Here is a 15805-nt window from a genome sequence, read left to right as displayed (position 1 = left end):
TTGTCTATTTTCTTCATTTTTCCTCAAAAAATCTTTGAAACATTTTTAGATATGAATTCAAAATTTCACATATCTTAGAAGGAGTTACCTAGTGTTCCTACTCTGCCATCTCTGGGGTTAAACATTACCTAGGCATTGTGGGTGGGTCCTCTTTCTACAGAAGATGACCCAACTCCTCACTCACAGAGAGGTGGAACTTTACATGAAGTCTTTTTTTTTTCTGTTAACTCAGAGACTGAGCTTGCAGAGGGTCAGGGTGGACTGGTGAGAATTTGGACCCTTTTTCCAGCTCTTTCTTAGCCCAGTCAGCTAATTACACGTCTAGGATGGTCATTGTACTTCCTGTATCATTTTTGCAACTATTACATCAAGTTTGTAATGTTTTGAGCCTTTCATCTGTAGCTTATGACTCCTCCTCCTTCGTTTGGGTGGACAGTCATTCAACTGATTATTTTATCTTTCCATCTTCACTAGACATTGTTGTTCTTCCTAGATAATTTGCTGATCTATTTTGAGAGCGTGCTGCTATGCCTTGTCCATCCCTTTTATTAAATCAGCATTGTTTAGTCTTCTATTGCTAGGAAAATACATATTTCACTTTTTAGAGGTTAGATCCTCTTTTTCCTTTTGGGGGTTTTAAGCCTAATGCTGATGTTCATGTTGATAAAACTCGAGTTTTCCAAATTTGTCTTACCCTTTCAATAGTTTTTGCATTTTTTAAAGTGCTTTAGGCTTATCACAGTCTTCCATTAAGTTTTTAGAGGATTTTTGTCAGTTATTGACTCCTGTTTTGGTAAGGTTGTTGCCTTCTTCTCTCCTTGGTATCTTAGCTGATTTATTGTTGAGATTTTTGGTAAGAAATGTTTTTGCTTGAGGAAGTTTGACTTCCTTATTTGACACTTAGAGTTCTCATAGAAACTTTTTTTCTCAGATATTCTAGATTACATGGAATTTAAAATGTATGTGGCCCATTTTCAATCTCCTTGATACTGGCCTCCTGATATTCCTGGTTTTCTACAGGACAGCTTCCTGCATTTTCTGTTTGTTTTTTGTGTCAAAACAGATTGGGAATTGGCACCTGTCATTGACATTTGTCGTAACAGTTGTTTCTTACAGTCTCCTTGGTTTATTATGGTGTCATTTCTTTCCTGGCATTGCCACTTTGCTACCAGTCTGTGGATGCCATTGCCTATCATCATAATTTCATTGAAGAGTCTTCACATTGCTATCTCCATTTTGTGCAAGAGACAGATTTTTCACTTTGGCATTCTCTCATTGGGCTCACATCTGCCCCATTCATCTTTTATGGATAGGTAGATCCTTTTCAATTCAGTCTTCACTCCTGTAACATTTACACTCAATTTTATATGATGACTGGTTTCTTATTTCTCCTTCATGCCACTTAGCTCAACTTGAGCCCTTTTATCCGAACCTGTGAGACCTGAGTTTTTCACCACAAAGGAGTAGTGTGTTGTTACTCCCACACATTATGTTTTTTTCCTTTAGTGGTGTTTCTCAATACCCATCTTGGTCTGGCCCAACCATCTCCTCTACATCTTCAGGCCATGGAACAGGCTGTTCATCAGATACAGTTGTCTCCTTCTTTATCGGCTTGTGTAATTCTATCTCTTTTGAGGACATGGGCATTCTTTGAATTACTCATTCCTTCATGTTGGTTCCACATGCATTCCCTTAAGTGTTTATTACAAGACCAATGGAACATTTACACAGATGCACTGAATTGTTAGGTGATCCTATCAGCTTCCAATCTGCTCAATCCTGATTTGGTGGTTAAACAAAGACAATAAGACAGTATGTGTCATTCTCCTGCCACAGTATCCAGATGCTTGATTTCATAGGTACTGCTCTCCAGGGATGGTAGATTTTTACAGAAAATATGGAATTTAAGGTTCTCTGGACAGGTCAGGAATATTTTCTTTTTTTTCCACTTAAATCTTTTAGAGCTTCTAGCAGTTCACTGTTTCTTGTTTGTTGCATTGTTGTGAGGGAAGGTTGTGTTGCTTTACTTGAATAATTTCTCTGTGGTCTTCTACATTTCTAAGCATGGGGAGTACTTACTTTGGGTCTCTTTGTTTTCAGACATTGAATCTTCTCTTTTGGTCCCATAATCATCAGATTGTTTTCCTTTCTTATCATGTCTTGGATGAAATTAATTTAGTGGATGCTCAGTTATTTTGTCCCAACAAAGTTCTTCCCACAGATTGAATGCTTTATCCACACATTGTTTTTTTGTCAGTCTGCTCTTATCTTTGGATGCCTTAGATTGAATATTTTACCACACAATAGAATGCCCAGCTCCTGTCTTTCTTTTCTCCTATATCTAAATCTCTGACTTTGGGCATAGATATTCTCAGTCAGGATTAGATTATATTGACACATTTCCTCTATTTTGTGTATTATCTAGATTTCTTGTACTTATTCACTCCTCATTCTGTTGAGTTCTGCTGGTGGTTCCAAAGCATTAGCTGGGTGGGTTATCTTTGGTTTCCACTCCTTTAACATTTTAAAGAGTGTCTACTTGTTCTTTAACTTCTGACCACCTGTTTTATGTCAGCTTTTTTATCCAGCAATCACCATTCTCTGGTCTTGAGCCTGGATTTTATGTGGTCTTTCATATATGGTTTTAATCTTTTCATTCTACTGTGCTGCATGTTTTCTTTATTTGTGATATGGTTTTTCAATAAAGGTTTGCCACCTTTGTTTATTTCTTTGTATATGGCAACTTTGTCAGTTACTTTTGTTTCTTTTGGAGGTTACTGTTTTTGATTCCTTGGTTTTGTCTTTGCTTCTGAAATTTTTCCAGTTATCTGGCCTTGATGTCCTTTCCAGATTCCTAATTGGGATATCATAGTGGTTATTCATGCCTTCTTGTGCCCACCATTTTTTAGCCTCTGACATCATGCTTCTCTAAAGCCTTATTTTCTTTTGTTGTTGGCTAGCAGATGTTGACACTCAGATGTGTTTGTGATTTGTGTTCTCAAGACTTTTGACCATTCATCTTAAGTTCTGTTGTATCCCAATAGGTCCTTTATACACAACTTCAGTGGCTGGAGAAGGGATATGGCTTTCTTTACTACTCATCTTTCCTCCTTTTCTCTATTTTATGACTCCTTAGGTCCATATTGTCTTTTATGCCTGTTTGGGTCTGTCTGATGTTATGTTGTGCATTCTAAAGGGGTTTGGGGCTCATGTCTCAAGTTGCTTCTACATTCTGTGTCATGTAACTTATTTCCTGTCACTTTAACGGGTTGGTTAATTTTTGTCCTTATTGCTTATTCTGGGATTTCTTGGAAAAGCAGAGACTTCTTTGGGCCTTCCTTTATCTGATTCACCATATCCCTTGGGTCCATAGTGGCTCAGTTGTACAGGCTTGTATGTGGACATTGCTTCATATACTTATATCTTCTTTACATAATTTGCTGGTTGCTTCCTCAGGAGGTCTTTCACTTCCCCCATGTCTATAATCCATGTCTATGAGTGTCTTAACTGTGTTTGTGTTTATTTTTACTCTTCCCATCATTTTCATTTGGATTCCACTTAGTGGCAGGTGTAATTTTTTATAAATCCATATTAGCTACCAGTCAATCAATTAAAAATATTTCCTGGTAGCAAGAAACTCAAGTGATGTATTCCACAAGATCACCTTGTGTGCTTTCTGAGTGGTAAATAATTATAAATACAAATATTTTACTGGACAGCAACTTGTGGACTATCACAAGTAGAACTTAAGGGAATTTTCCCAATCTCATCTAGCCCCTAAATTGAACAAATTGGGGTTAGTTTAATTTTCAAAATAGAGAATTTGGTTCACCTATTGCACTGTCTCTGGAGCATCATTCCTTGGGATTCTCCAATGCAAGTATCCCCCCTCCCTTTTTCCCTAGTGGATCATGAGAGTCCCTAACACTCCTAGTTCCAGTTGCTGGAGTGGTAGAAAGATGTTTACTCCTCGTAAATGATGCATGAACTCATTATTCTACTTGCAGAGAAGAGGCAAAGCTGTCTATCCTCCTGCCAATAATGCATAGTATTTCCAAATATAAGGGAGCCTCCTCATAATTCTGGTTCAGAGATGACTTTTCACTATTCAGATGAGTTGAATATGGTCTTTTTTGTATTGTTTTTTTATTTAATGATCATGGAAGAAGGTCATAATTCTGCACACAGAGTGCCACTTCGTAAGCCATTGGTTGTTCAACATTCTCCTTGTACTTATGGGTACAGTAAATATTGCCTTGCCTCTCAGGTTTGGGAATTAAGATTTCAGTTCACGATCCTAGACCATCTATGTTTCTTTGAGTGAAGCATGAAAGATATTGAAATTATTAATTTGGTTTGTTGCATTATGTGTTTGTTCAGGTTGGAGCAAAGGTTTGTCCACTTTTTGTTTTGCTTGCTTTGTTTTTGTAATTGTGGTGTCTCAATATACTTTTAGGTTGAGCTCTAATTGTACCACTTTACTAAACAAAATAAAATCAACAGTAGCTCTCATGCCCTAGACACTAAGCCTTGGATCTAGATTTGGTTCCACAGCCCTATAACTCCAATGACAAGATGAGAGGCTCTGTTTGCCTGGTTTGAGCCTGGGCAAATAGTTGTTGTTCTAACATTGTTAGGATTTTGCCTTACAGCTGGTAAGCCTTTCCTGCCCAGGAATTGGATTTTATGTTGTCCACAAGAAGATTGTACCTATTCTGGAAGTAGTGGAGACCCCACTAGTGTGCTCTTACTATATCTTATTTTCACACGCATCTTTTTTCTATGCAGACATTTGCTGTAGGGATTTTGCCTTTTCTAACTCCTCCATCTTACCAATGTGGTATTATAGCTATAGTGTAAAGGAAGCTGAGTGTGTTTCTAAAGTTAACATGATAATTCTTACCTCCTCTCAAACGTTTCCTCCCATGAAATGACCAGTTTTGGACCTACTAATTTGTACATTCTTGAAAAGTGTAGAGGAAGTAATAATAGGGAGCTTATATACAGATCTGGAATATGAGGCTTGTTGTTGTAGGAGGAGATAATAATGAAGTTTAACTTTCTTTGGACATTATGCTTGGGTATAAAGGCTGATGCAAGCAAGGTAAGATTCATACCAGTGTTTAGATGAACAGATAACATAAACTTTTATCAGGATAAAGCTATAGTATGAGTGGAGATAAGAATTATTGGAAATATATTTTCAGTAGAGGTTAAAAACATTAACTTTTAATCTGTATGCTTATTATGTAAATCAATTAGTGCTTTATGTTTTTGTAGAACATTAATGAAGAAGGTGTAGAGCAAAACACTGGTTAAGGAATAAATATCAAATTTAATATTACAATGTCATTTATTACTGGAATTGAAATGTCTTTTATACAGAAATATGCATTACAGTTATGTGTGTTTGTACATAAACATACTCATTTGTGTATCTCATCTTTAGAACAAAGCTGTGTACAACCATAGGTATTGGCAGTCAACTAAGGAAATGCAGGAAATCACAGAGGTAACCATAAGATAAGTTCAGTAAATTGAAGTTTTAAAGTGGTGTAGATGCATGATACTTTCTGAAAACAAGCAAAATTATATTAACTTTTAGAAACTAAACTGTCAAGACTGGAATGATTTAGGGTGCTTTTCTCTTTAATTAAAGTAATTTTATATTTCTCTGTTCTCTCTTTTTTTTCATAAAGGTTTTATTTACATATACACAAGTTTATACATCAAAGTTTGTTCTTTTTAGATTTTAAATTAAAAACAGAAGCAGCTAAAGTTAAATATGCATGCTCTCTCTTTCATATACATACAAGAGCTATCATGTTACCAACCTTATTTAATCTGGTGCCTCGAGTAACATTAATGATGTAAAGATCTAGTTTCCAATAGCATACAGACTTAACTTATAAAAGAAATATCAAAGTATCCTAATTTCCTAGTGTGTTATTGTGCATGATAATTTTGGAGACAAACCAATTACATAAGTGATGTGTATTTTAGCTATTATTCTGGCCCATAAATAGTCAAATTTGTTCAAAAAGCTATGCCAAGTTTTAATGCTTTTTGATGATAAAAAAACTTCTTAAAACAGATAATTTTTATGGATTTCATTCAATGAAAATGATTAATTGTAATTCTTCATTAGTATATTCATTAAAATTTAGTTGCAAAAGCTTTGTTATACTATACACTGAAATAATTTATTCCTACATCTCACATCTGTTACAAATATACAATAAATTATTTTTACATTATTAATAATATTACTTCACAACAAACAGCAGCAGACTTAACTCCAAATACTTAATTGAGTAACAGGCCTCAAATTTCACTAGATTTATATTTTTCCTACTGCACTTTTCATTAAAGAACAGTTTTTTATTTTGTCACATCACACCCATCAGTATGATGTTTTTTTGTGTTGAAGTAATACTACTTAAAACATTTGAAGATTCATTTAATTCCACTTAAATGTATGATACAGCATATGCATGATAAAGTTTAGGAGAAACTGAAATTTTTTTTTGAGATAAGTAATAAATTGTTTGTACCATTTTTATTTTGTTTGTGTCTGAAGCATACCTTTTACTACTATAATGTGGATGATGTCCAGAAGTACTTTCATTGATTTGTTGTAAAGTTTTGTAAGTTACATATACAAAGTGTAAGTTGTTAGCTCTTTAATCTTATCAACATTGGTCATGTGTCAGACAATGCCATTGCATTTGTTGACTGACATCCAAAATTTTATTGAACTGCTATTTAATGAATGTATGTCAGTAAGTATGATCTTAAAGTATGATTTACATTTTATTATTATCTATTAGTTGATTTCTAATATTTTAATATTTAATTTTAAATTAAGTCCTAAATATCAATGTTTGTGTGCCAAGTGGTATGTTGAATGTTGCATTAGATATTTGTGATGTCCAAATACAAAGTCTGCAGCTTATGTATGAGGAACTCCATATTACAAAAATTACCTTCTGTATTTTCTCTTTGCTGGTATATCACTACAATTATTGACTCAAACAGTGGCCCCATCAACCTCTTTCCATTTTTTTGGAAACATTGTGTACTGTCTTAATGTGAATAACCAATCAAAAGGCACAGAATATTTTCCTAGATTTTTTCCCCACTGATTTCTCTAAGCCTATTCCATTGGCTTTGGTTTTGCTAGATAGGGTTAGTGGGAATATCTATAATCCATTCATGCATGTCACTAATTAGATGATGAGGCATTTGGTTATCTTAAGAGAGTCGTACTTACTGACCAGTGGCTTTCTCAGCATTTTTGAAGTATCCAGGTGGTCAGCTCTTTCTTTTCATGCTAGATTCAGAGTGGTACAGTAAGACTTTAGTAAGCTTGATAGTTAGTTTACACCCAAATATAGCTTACTTACTAAACTTGAATGGTATTTTGTTTCACATCCTCCATATGCAAAATTTGACAAGGCTTAGCAACCTAAATGAGTACAAAGTTCATAATTAGAAGAGATAATTGTTTGTTATGCTTTATTTACGGTCTGTTTTGAGAAAATTAAGTTTTAAGAACTTATCTGTGAATAGTAATAATGTATATACATATATGACTTATTGTGACTGAGATCTTTGTATTTTACAAAGTACTAGTCCACTAAAACACAATCAAAACAGGTAAAGGTCAGTTTTATACTTTTGATGCACATGCACTGCATCAATGTAACTTGTATAATATTATCTAGGTCTGTTTGGAAGGTAAGAAAAATAAAAATGATAAATATACAATGTTATGAAATTTAAACTGTTTAGACTAAACACACTGCACAACAATTGTTTTGAAAAGTTTTGCTTCCTGAAAAGTTTTTGCTGATTGTGACAGGTACCTGGTGGGTATGCACAAATATAGTTTTGGTTTTGCTTCATCATGTAGGAACTCTGACAAATAGACAGTTAACTGTTTACCAGCAGTAATGTATTTAATTGCGTTTATGTTTCTAATACGCTACTAAGTTTAATATAATTAATAGTGTATTGCTCCTGATTTTCATTTGTATTCAATCTCCAGTGCCTCACGTTGCAGTGTCCAACAGTAGTCAGCAAGCATTGACAGATTCCAGATGCCCTTATATTGTTTTTCCATTGTAGAAATGTCCTGGTGAAACCAAGATTTCGATGAAACAATATGTGATGGGCAAATGTGGATGTGATTTTCATGATCAGCAGCCAAAATTCTATAAGGAACACCCAACAGTGTTCAAGAAGCAAAAACTTTGTTGTGCAGTGATTTCAGTGTTTTTGATATAATTTGTAGTTATTCTAGACCGAAAAAAGCATAATTTAAATTTAGTTGACCCAACCACTTCAGAGATATAGTTGTGAAAATAATAGCTAAAATAAAAATTGTTTAATAAAAAAAATTGTTTGATAATTATCTGTAGGTTTTAAAGATTTCACATGTGAAATTTCAAAAATTTCAAATGTATAAAAGTATTATTAATCTTAAAATCAAAATTACTTTGTATTTTGAATTGTCAAAGTTTAAAAAGAAAAAAATGATAAAAACATTGCTTTAGGAATCCTAAACCTTAGTAAAAACAAATGATATTTAGTGTACAAAAGTCATATAACATTTACTAATAGGATAAATTTTATAACAATACATTTACATAAATGAAATTTACAATATCATTACTCTTGTGAGTACTTTCTTGTTTAAAAGCTGGGAAGATCTCGCCCAAACCATATTGGTAGGGTATATGAGGATAATCAACCAAGACAAAATGTTTAGGCCAACTGTATTTGGGTTTGCACTTAAGAGTGGATTAGTTGGTGTACTTTCGGTTTCTTCATTGGTAAAAATGTTTTAGTAAGTTTTGTGTACATTAATTAAAAATAACTAACTTAAAAGTTAAAACAAAAAAAAGCCAAGTGGGTAGAGGCAGGATGACAAAACACATAACCAGAAATCTAAAATATCCAGGACAAATATGTACAACAAAAATTTAAAACTAGCTGAAAATGTTTAGGATTATTGAACAATGAACAAATGCAGGAAATGAAAGAGAACTTAAAAAAAAAGAGGAGGAGAAAAACTGAACAAATAAAGAAATATAGTTCTAGTTCTTTCTCCTGCATAAAATATCAAAGTCACATTTTCTTTTACGTTGGGTTTTTTATAGACTGGTGAACATTTTCTTCTGTGGTATTTGTTTCAGTGCCTAAATAAAGTGCAATGAAAAATCTGTGGAGAAATAAATTATGTTGAACAGGGTACAGCACAATTACTGTTTGAGTACATAATTCTAATAAAGAATTCACATGCTATCTTATTTTGCTTCTAATTTTTATATTTTGTAAATTTTAAAGTAGTAGTTGAAGTTTAAACGAGGCTTATTAGAACATTGAAAATTAAATGTCTCGGTTGATATATGATTAATAAAATAGTGTGTGTGTGTGTGTGTGTGTGTGTGTGTGTGTGTGTGTGTGTGTGTGTGTGTGTGTATAAAATGAGACAGAGTAAACCAGAAACTGTTTATATTTGTATATATTATGTAACAACATTGTAAGTTGACATACATGCCACTGTAATTTTTCTAATGAAATTCAGTAGTTATAGTTTCAAGTATTGCTGAAAAAAATAACACATACAGACAAAAATATCATTCATGTGAATAAAAATTAAAGGCTATGTTTTATCCCATTGATAAGTAGATATGAGAAGCAGTCACTGAATTAGCATGTAAAAGTGATTTACATTTCAACTATATACATCTAACTTACTTATTCAATAATTTTAACAAAATTGTACATGAATTTATTTCTTTTGTGTAAAAGTGAAGTATTACATAAAGGTATATTTAAGTTTGTATTAGAACATGCACTCTCTAATTTTTGTCTTTTACTTTTTGTGTTTTTTATACTCTAAATGGTAATTAAAAGAAAAGGCTTGAGGGTATTTTGCAGTTTTGTATTTGACAGTGCATTACTAAAATTGTGTTGATTTTTCTCTGTGTAGGTAAGCACATAAACAAATTATTGTAGGTTTTACTGTTGGATTCTTTCAAATTTAAAAATTAAAAAGTCAGTCTACTTCACATATCCCTAGGTAACATTCCTTCTTATGTCTTCTTTAACAAAATAATCTTTTTATTCATTAGGACGCAACTTTGAAGACATCACAACTAGCAGAAGAGTTTGAGGAAGTACCAGAGACACAGACAGTCTTAACAAAATTGATACGTCATCCAGCCAGACCATGGCATGATCCTGTCACTTCTTACAAATGTCCACGGAAAGTTAAAGAGGTAAGATTCAACCGTTGTTACATTCTATCAATATGTCTTAGTTAGCTTTTGTGTGTATTTTAATATGTGGTAACACTTAAATTTACACATTTAAAAAAAAAAATCATTAACACAAATAGTTCTTGATTACTCTTTCAGCTATATACTGTAGTCAAGAATGTGAAGAAAGCCCATCAATGCCATGAATTTGGTGAAACCCAGGAATTCAGTGATGATGTAGAATACCTCTTAGAGGGTATTCAGTTTGTTAATAAAACTGGAACAAGATGTTTAAGGTAAAATTAAAAGTTATGTTAAACTATTAAATTTGTAAGAATAATATTATGACCAAGCTACATTTATTTAATTTAAAAATATCAATTATGAACTCTATTGATAAAGTGGACATATCAGAAGTGAAATTTGAAACTGGGCAACATTCAAACCTTTAATCAGACATGATATTTAGGTGCTTTAGAAAACTAGGCAATTGCTTAACAAGTGCCTCAAACTCAGTTTTCTCTTTATTGGAGTGTAAGGAGAGCACTTGGCTGGACTTCTGAGATAATGAAATGTGGAGATTTGCTTGTTGTCTTTAGATGCTTGAAAATGTTCCAACAACTTACAGTAATGTACTATCATTAAAAAATTAGGACATTTAAGATGTAAATTGGTACTATTATCTAGAAATTGTCGAATCTGAAAATTATGATAATTTGACAAATAATTTTTTTGGATGACAAAGTGTTAAAAACTAAATCAGTCTTGTACAAACATAAAAGTTTACTTACTCATTATTACAAAGTAATTGCTTTCTATAACAAACAAATATGCAGTTTACTATTCTCCTGTTCATATAGCAATGGAAATGTGAAGATATCTCTGACAAAAAATTAACTCTTTTCTTATTATATTATTTATACTTTTTACATGAACAAAAAATACTTATTTGTTATACCTGTGTGACATACCCAAGTATACTTAATGAAATACTGTGAAGTAGTTAAACTTTTCCACAAAACTACTTCCAAGAAAAGTTATTTTTCTGCATACTGTAGCAAAAGAACTTGGTTTCCTTTTTATATGCAAAAATGGCTCGTTTGAGTTGAGAAAATATTTTACATAGAAGAACGAACAATGTTTCGACCTTCTTCAGTCATTGTTAGGTTCACAAAGAAAGAGGTAACTGACCGGAAGCTGACCACATGTTTGAAAGGGGTTGTGTAACTGAGTGTCGGAATGTAGAGGGCAGTATTAGATGTTTGAATATATAATTTTATTTATTTTATTATATTAATATAGGTATAAAGGTGTTCCTTTATATTGGTTTATTTTGGGTTTAAGTTGTTGTATAAGTAAGGCTTCTTTAATTTTGCGTTTGTTTATGTTTGTTTCTTTATTTAGTATTTTGAGTGTTATGTTGTGTTTATTTGACTTGCAGTGTTCAAAAACGTGTGAACGTGACTTTTTATGTTCTTTGAATCTGGTTTCCATTTTTCTACTTGTTTCTCCAATATAGAAGTCGTGGCAGTTATCACATTGTATTTTGTAAATAATGTTGGTGTGGTATTTGTCAGTGTATTTTTACATAGTATAGACCTCAGTTTTGTGCCTGGTTTTTGAATAAATTTGGTATTAACTGGAATGTCATATTTTGTTACTAGTTTTTGCCAAATGTTGGTTATTTGTTTGCTGATGTCGGGAATATATGGTATACAGCAGTATATGATAGCCTATATTTTGTAAAGGAATTTTTTGTCAGCAAATAGATTGGGTGTAGTTAGGAAACAATTCTTAAAGATGATATGGGAAAAAGGAATTTTGATATAATTATTTTACTGATCAACAATTTCAACTAAAACTTTTTTCTTCTATATTTCAGTGTTCTCAGCCTTGCCACTAAGTGTATGGCTCCCTCCTTTAGAATTTATATCCGTGCCCACGGAACTGCTCCCAAGATCTTCAGTGCCTTAATGGATGCTCCCACAGAGCCAGTAAGTTCATCTGCGTGCATTTAAAACTGTCAGATAAGGATATCCTGTTTCAAAAATAACTTGAGCATACATAACTGAAACACTATGCTAAATAATGATAATAATACATGAGAGTTAGCCAGATGCATAATGTACATAAAGCATAAGAGGAAGTAATAGTAAGGTAATACAAAATTGGTAACTAAAAATGACAGATACACCTCAAATTTAATTTTTATCCTAGTGTTTGACAATAGAATATTTGTTGAAGGGACTCATAACTGTGGTTGTAAAGATAACTTTATTTTATATAAAGAGTAATTTCATAACCATGCCAAAACCAGATTATGAGTACTCCTTAACTTTAAAACAAGTATTAGCTGCTTAGTGAAAAGCTATCTACCTAACTTTTATGTAATATTTGTGCATGTGTTAATGGTATATTTAAATTTAGCTGGTTTGTAATTAATCTTCAAATTAAATTTTTGGTACATAAAATAATTATTTGTGCTTTACATGATAATCATGTATAAAACAGTATTTTTTCAGGCTTTTGGCTTGTCAACTGAGTCGTCAGTATGATCAGAAACAAAGAATATTGAAGATCATATTAGTAATTGCAGAATAATTCATTATACAGGGTGTTCAAAAAGTCACTGTGCAGTTTTGTAATCATATTTTATTATATTTCAAATTTTGATCCCAATATGGTTTTAACAACTGAAGAACGTGTAAGGATCCAGACCTGTATTGATGTCAACGGGGGTCACTTTCAACATTGTTTATAATTGTCATAATATTTACCTCCTGTATTCTATATTGAAACATGTCTGTTAATAAATACATAAGTGCACAGTGACTTTCTGAACACCCTGTATAATGCTAACTATTTGCAATTCTTCAGCGTGTGGTTTCTTGTTTAACAACAAGTAATATATTACAACTATAATTTTAACAAAAATAATGAAATGGTTAGCATTAGTTTCAGCATGAGCAAAGCTTATTCATGCTGTTTGATAAAACTCATATTTTCATTTACGTTGTAACGGCAGATAAAGAAGCTAGTTATGTTTTTTCAGAACTGAACCTAAAAATATACTATGACAGAACAATATTGTTAAAAATGATGCCTTTAATTTTTGTTTATTAGAAACAAAAAGAAAGTTGTTCATCTTATTTTTCTTTACTTTTATCTGTGTGTGTAATATAACATATTATATAAACACCTTATCTGAGTAACGTATTATATAAACACCTTATCTGAGTAACGTATTATATAAACACCTTATCTGAGTGATGTATTATATAAACACCTTATCTGAGTGACGTATTATATAAACACCTTATCTGAGTAATTCTTTTTATCAAACAATTTTTTGCTTTTTATGCTTCTGGGGTATATACTTCATAACAGAGAATTTGTAGTTTTTTGTTTTTTTTATTAAAGCATCGGTTTAAGATTTAAAAGTATTTTGACACTACTGTACAGTTATATAATCCAGTACAACTGCATTTCAAAATTAAATATGAAATGTAGGTTGTTGAACATATTTCCAGTTTTATTGAATGTACGAGAAATTACAGAAAGAGTTATTTCTTGTAAATGGACGTCTCATTTTGTGTGTTTATTTCTGATTTGTTTTTCATATACATGATTTAGATATTTTGTTCTTTTACCATCATCTGATAATGTTATTTCTGTTATTTTTTATGTTATTGGTGATACCATGCTTCATACTTTAGTTACACACAAATAGTATGTTCTCCAGATTGGTTACTAAGTTTCAACAATACATGGACAACTGATTGTTTAGAATTGTGTCTCTTAACAGTTTTTGTTGCTTTAGATGGCAAAATACAGACGGAATCATTATACTACAATAGCAAATATTGACATGTTAATTTTGTATAGTTCTGTTGTATAAATATAAATGCAATTTTCTGATATACATGAAAGCATACTTAATTGGGTGAATCACATTTTATAAAAACAGTTTGCATATTTCAACACAGTAGAATTTCAAGACTGTTTTAAGATACACCACACACCCCTTTCAGCAGTTTTGCACCCTCATACTGGGGGAACTTGCTGTACACACATTGGAATCATTGTTGCAATGTCCTGTTCTGTCTTGTGTTATTAGGTCTCCATTGCATGTCACATGAAGAAGAAATATATCTTGTTTCTTATGATTCACTCTTCTGTTTGGTCAGCTAAATGTAAATGCAGTTTTGATGCTGTTAAACATTTTCTGACTTTGTAAGAGCCAAGACTTGTCTGTGATGTCTCATTCCTGTTTTTAACTGCCTTTGTGAAACTTGTTTTATAAATCTTATTGCATCTCTTTTGACCATCTAGTCAGTCAAACTATTTCAGTCTCTTTCAAGGCAAAGTTTATTTTAATTTTTGTTCGTTAAATACAGTTCACTTGTTTCATAATGACGAGAATCCCAATAGTATTCTAATTTCTTGTGCCCATTAATGGTCAGTTGCAATCTCTCTTTGTTAACTTGAAAGTGACCTAAAAACATTGTTCTGTATTTTATTTTAATTAAAGTTTTAGTACCCATACTAGCCATCTGTTAGAATAGAGTTCAATTGTTTATTTCTCTTTTACTTGAACAAATGTCTTTCATCCATACAATTGACTGTTTTACTGTTTTCTCGTCTATTTTATTCCACTTGTGGACTACACCTGTCAATCCATATACTGAGCCCTTGATTCTCTAGTTATTGCAGAATTCTAGTTTTTGTTGATACTGATTTCTATGATTTATCTGCTTCTGGTTGTGAGTTGCATATATTTTTGTTGTATAATTGGGTTGATAATATTTGATGGTATCTAGGATAATTTCTAAAGAGTACTTAATTTTGTGAGTTAATTTCTATTTTTATTACCAGTAACATCAAACAAAACTTATATTGAGCTATGGAACATAATGTGTACACACAAACAATTCACATATACTTTTTTGATGGTGTAAGTGGTCTTTATTATATTGTGTGATTCAAACTGGGATTAACAAAATTAGGGTATGGATTGTAATGAATGAATTTTGTACAAAAAGACCATGTCATTATTTGCTATGATAAACTGTGTAATCATTATAATTTGTTAGTTTCTGCTATGAAATAGATGATTGTAATTGTAATAAATGTATTAATAGTTATTCAAGCAGGTATTATATAATTTTTACCCATAGAACCTTGCACTTTGCACAGCCCTGCTCCTATTTATTCTCAGCCAAGACCGACTTACCATAGATCTTGATGCTAGATCGCTTTCATTGATGCTACAACTTCTGGAAACTGACCCTGAAGATGTTGATCTTGAAGTAATGTCACAGAGCTCCTCTGAAGATGGAGATGCTCTTTCTAGCAGAGTGCAAGTGTCTAAAAACAGAGAGAAAGTTATACAGCTTTGTGAACAAATGAAGCTCAATGGACATGCAAAACATCTGAGTTTAGACAAAATTAATGTAAGATATTTTTATTGAATGAAAAGAGTAAATATTTTAAATGAGGAATTGTCTTTCAGTGAAAAGTGGAAAAAATAGTGTTTT

The 15805-nt window shown here is 32.1% G+C and overlaps 1 protein-coding gene across 16 annotated transcripts in view; it reads left to right on the top strand.

Moving 5' to 3' along the window:
* Window positions 1–15805, top strand: part of LOC143235289 (wings apart-like protein homolog) — an 84554-nt gene that overhangs the window by 11873 nt on the left and 56876 nt on the right. For 15 of the 16 annotated variants that reach the window (XR_013019003.1, XR_013019002.1, XR_013019004.1 and 12 more), the window contains 5 exons: window positions 5450–5512; window positions 10143–10289; window positions 10428–10564; window positions 12151–12262; window positions 15446–15721. Coding sequence is in view for 12 of the 16 variants with exons in the window: in XM_076473273.1 (XP_076329388.1) it covers window positions 5450–5512; window positions 10143–10289; window positions 10428–10564; window positions 12151–12262; window positions 15446–15721 (735 nt within the window). In the remaining 4 variants the exon portion in view is untranslated. Of the gene's footprint in view, window positions 1–5447; window positions 5513–10142; window positions 10290–10427; window positions 10565–12150; window positions 12263–15445; window positions 15722–15805 lie in introns of all 16 variants that reach the window. The other variant, XM_076473281.1, reaches the window with a different exon arrangement.

Source organism: Tachypleus tridentatus, chromosome 12, assembly GCF_004210375.1.
Source record: "Tachypleus tridentatus isolate NWPU-2018 chromosome 12, ASM421037v1, whole genome shotgun sequence".
Lineage (NCBI taxonomy): Eukaryota > Metazoa > Arthropoda > Merostomata > Xiphosura > Limulidae > Tachypleus > Tachypleus tridentatus.
This window is presented reverse-complemented; position numbering and strand designations above follow the sequence as displayed.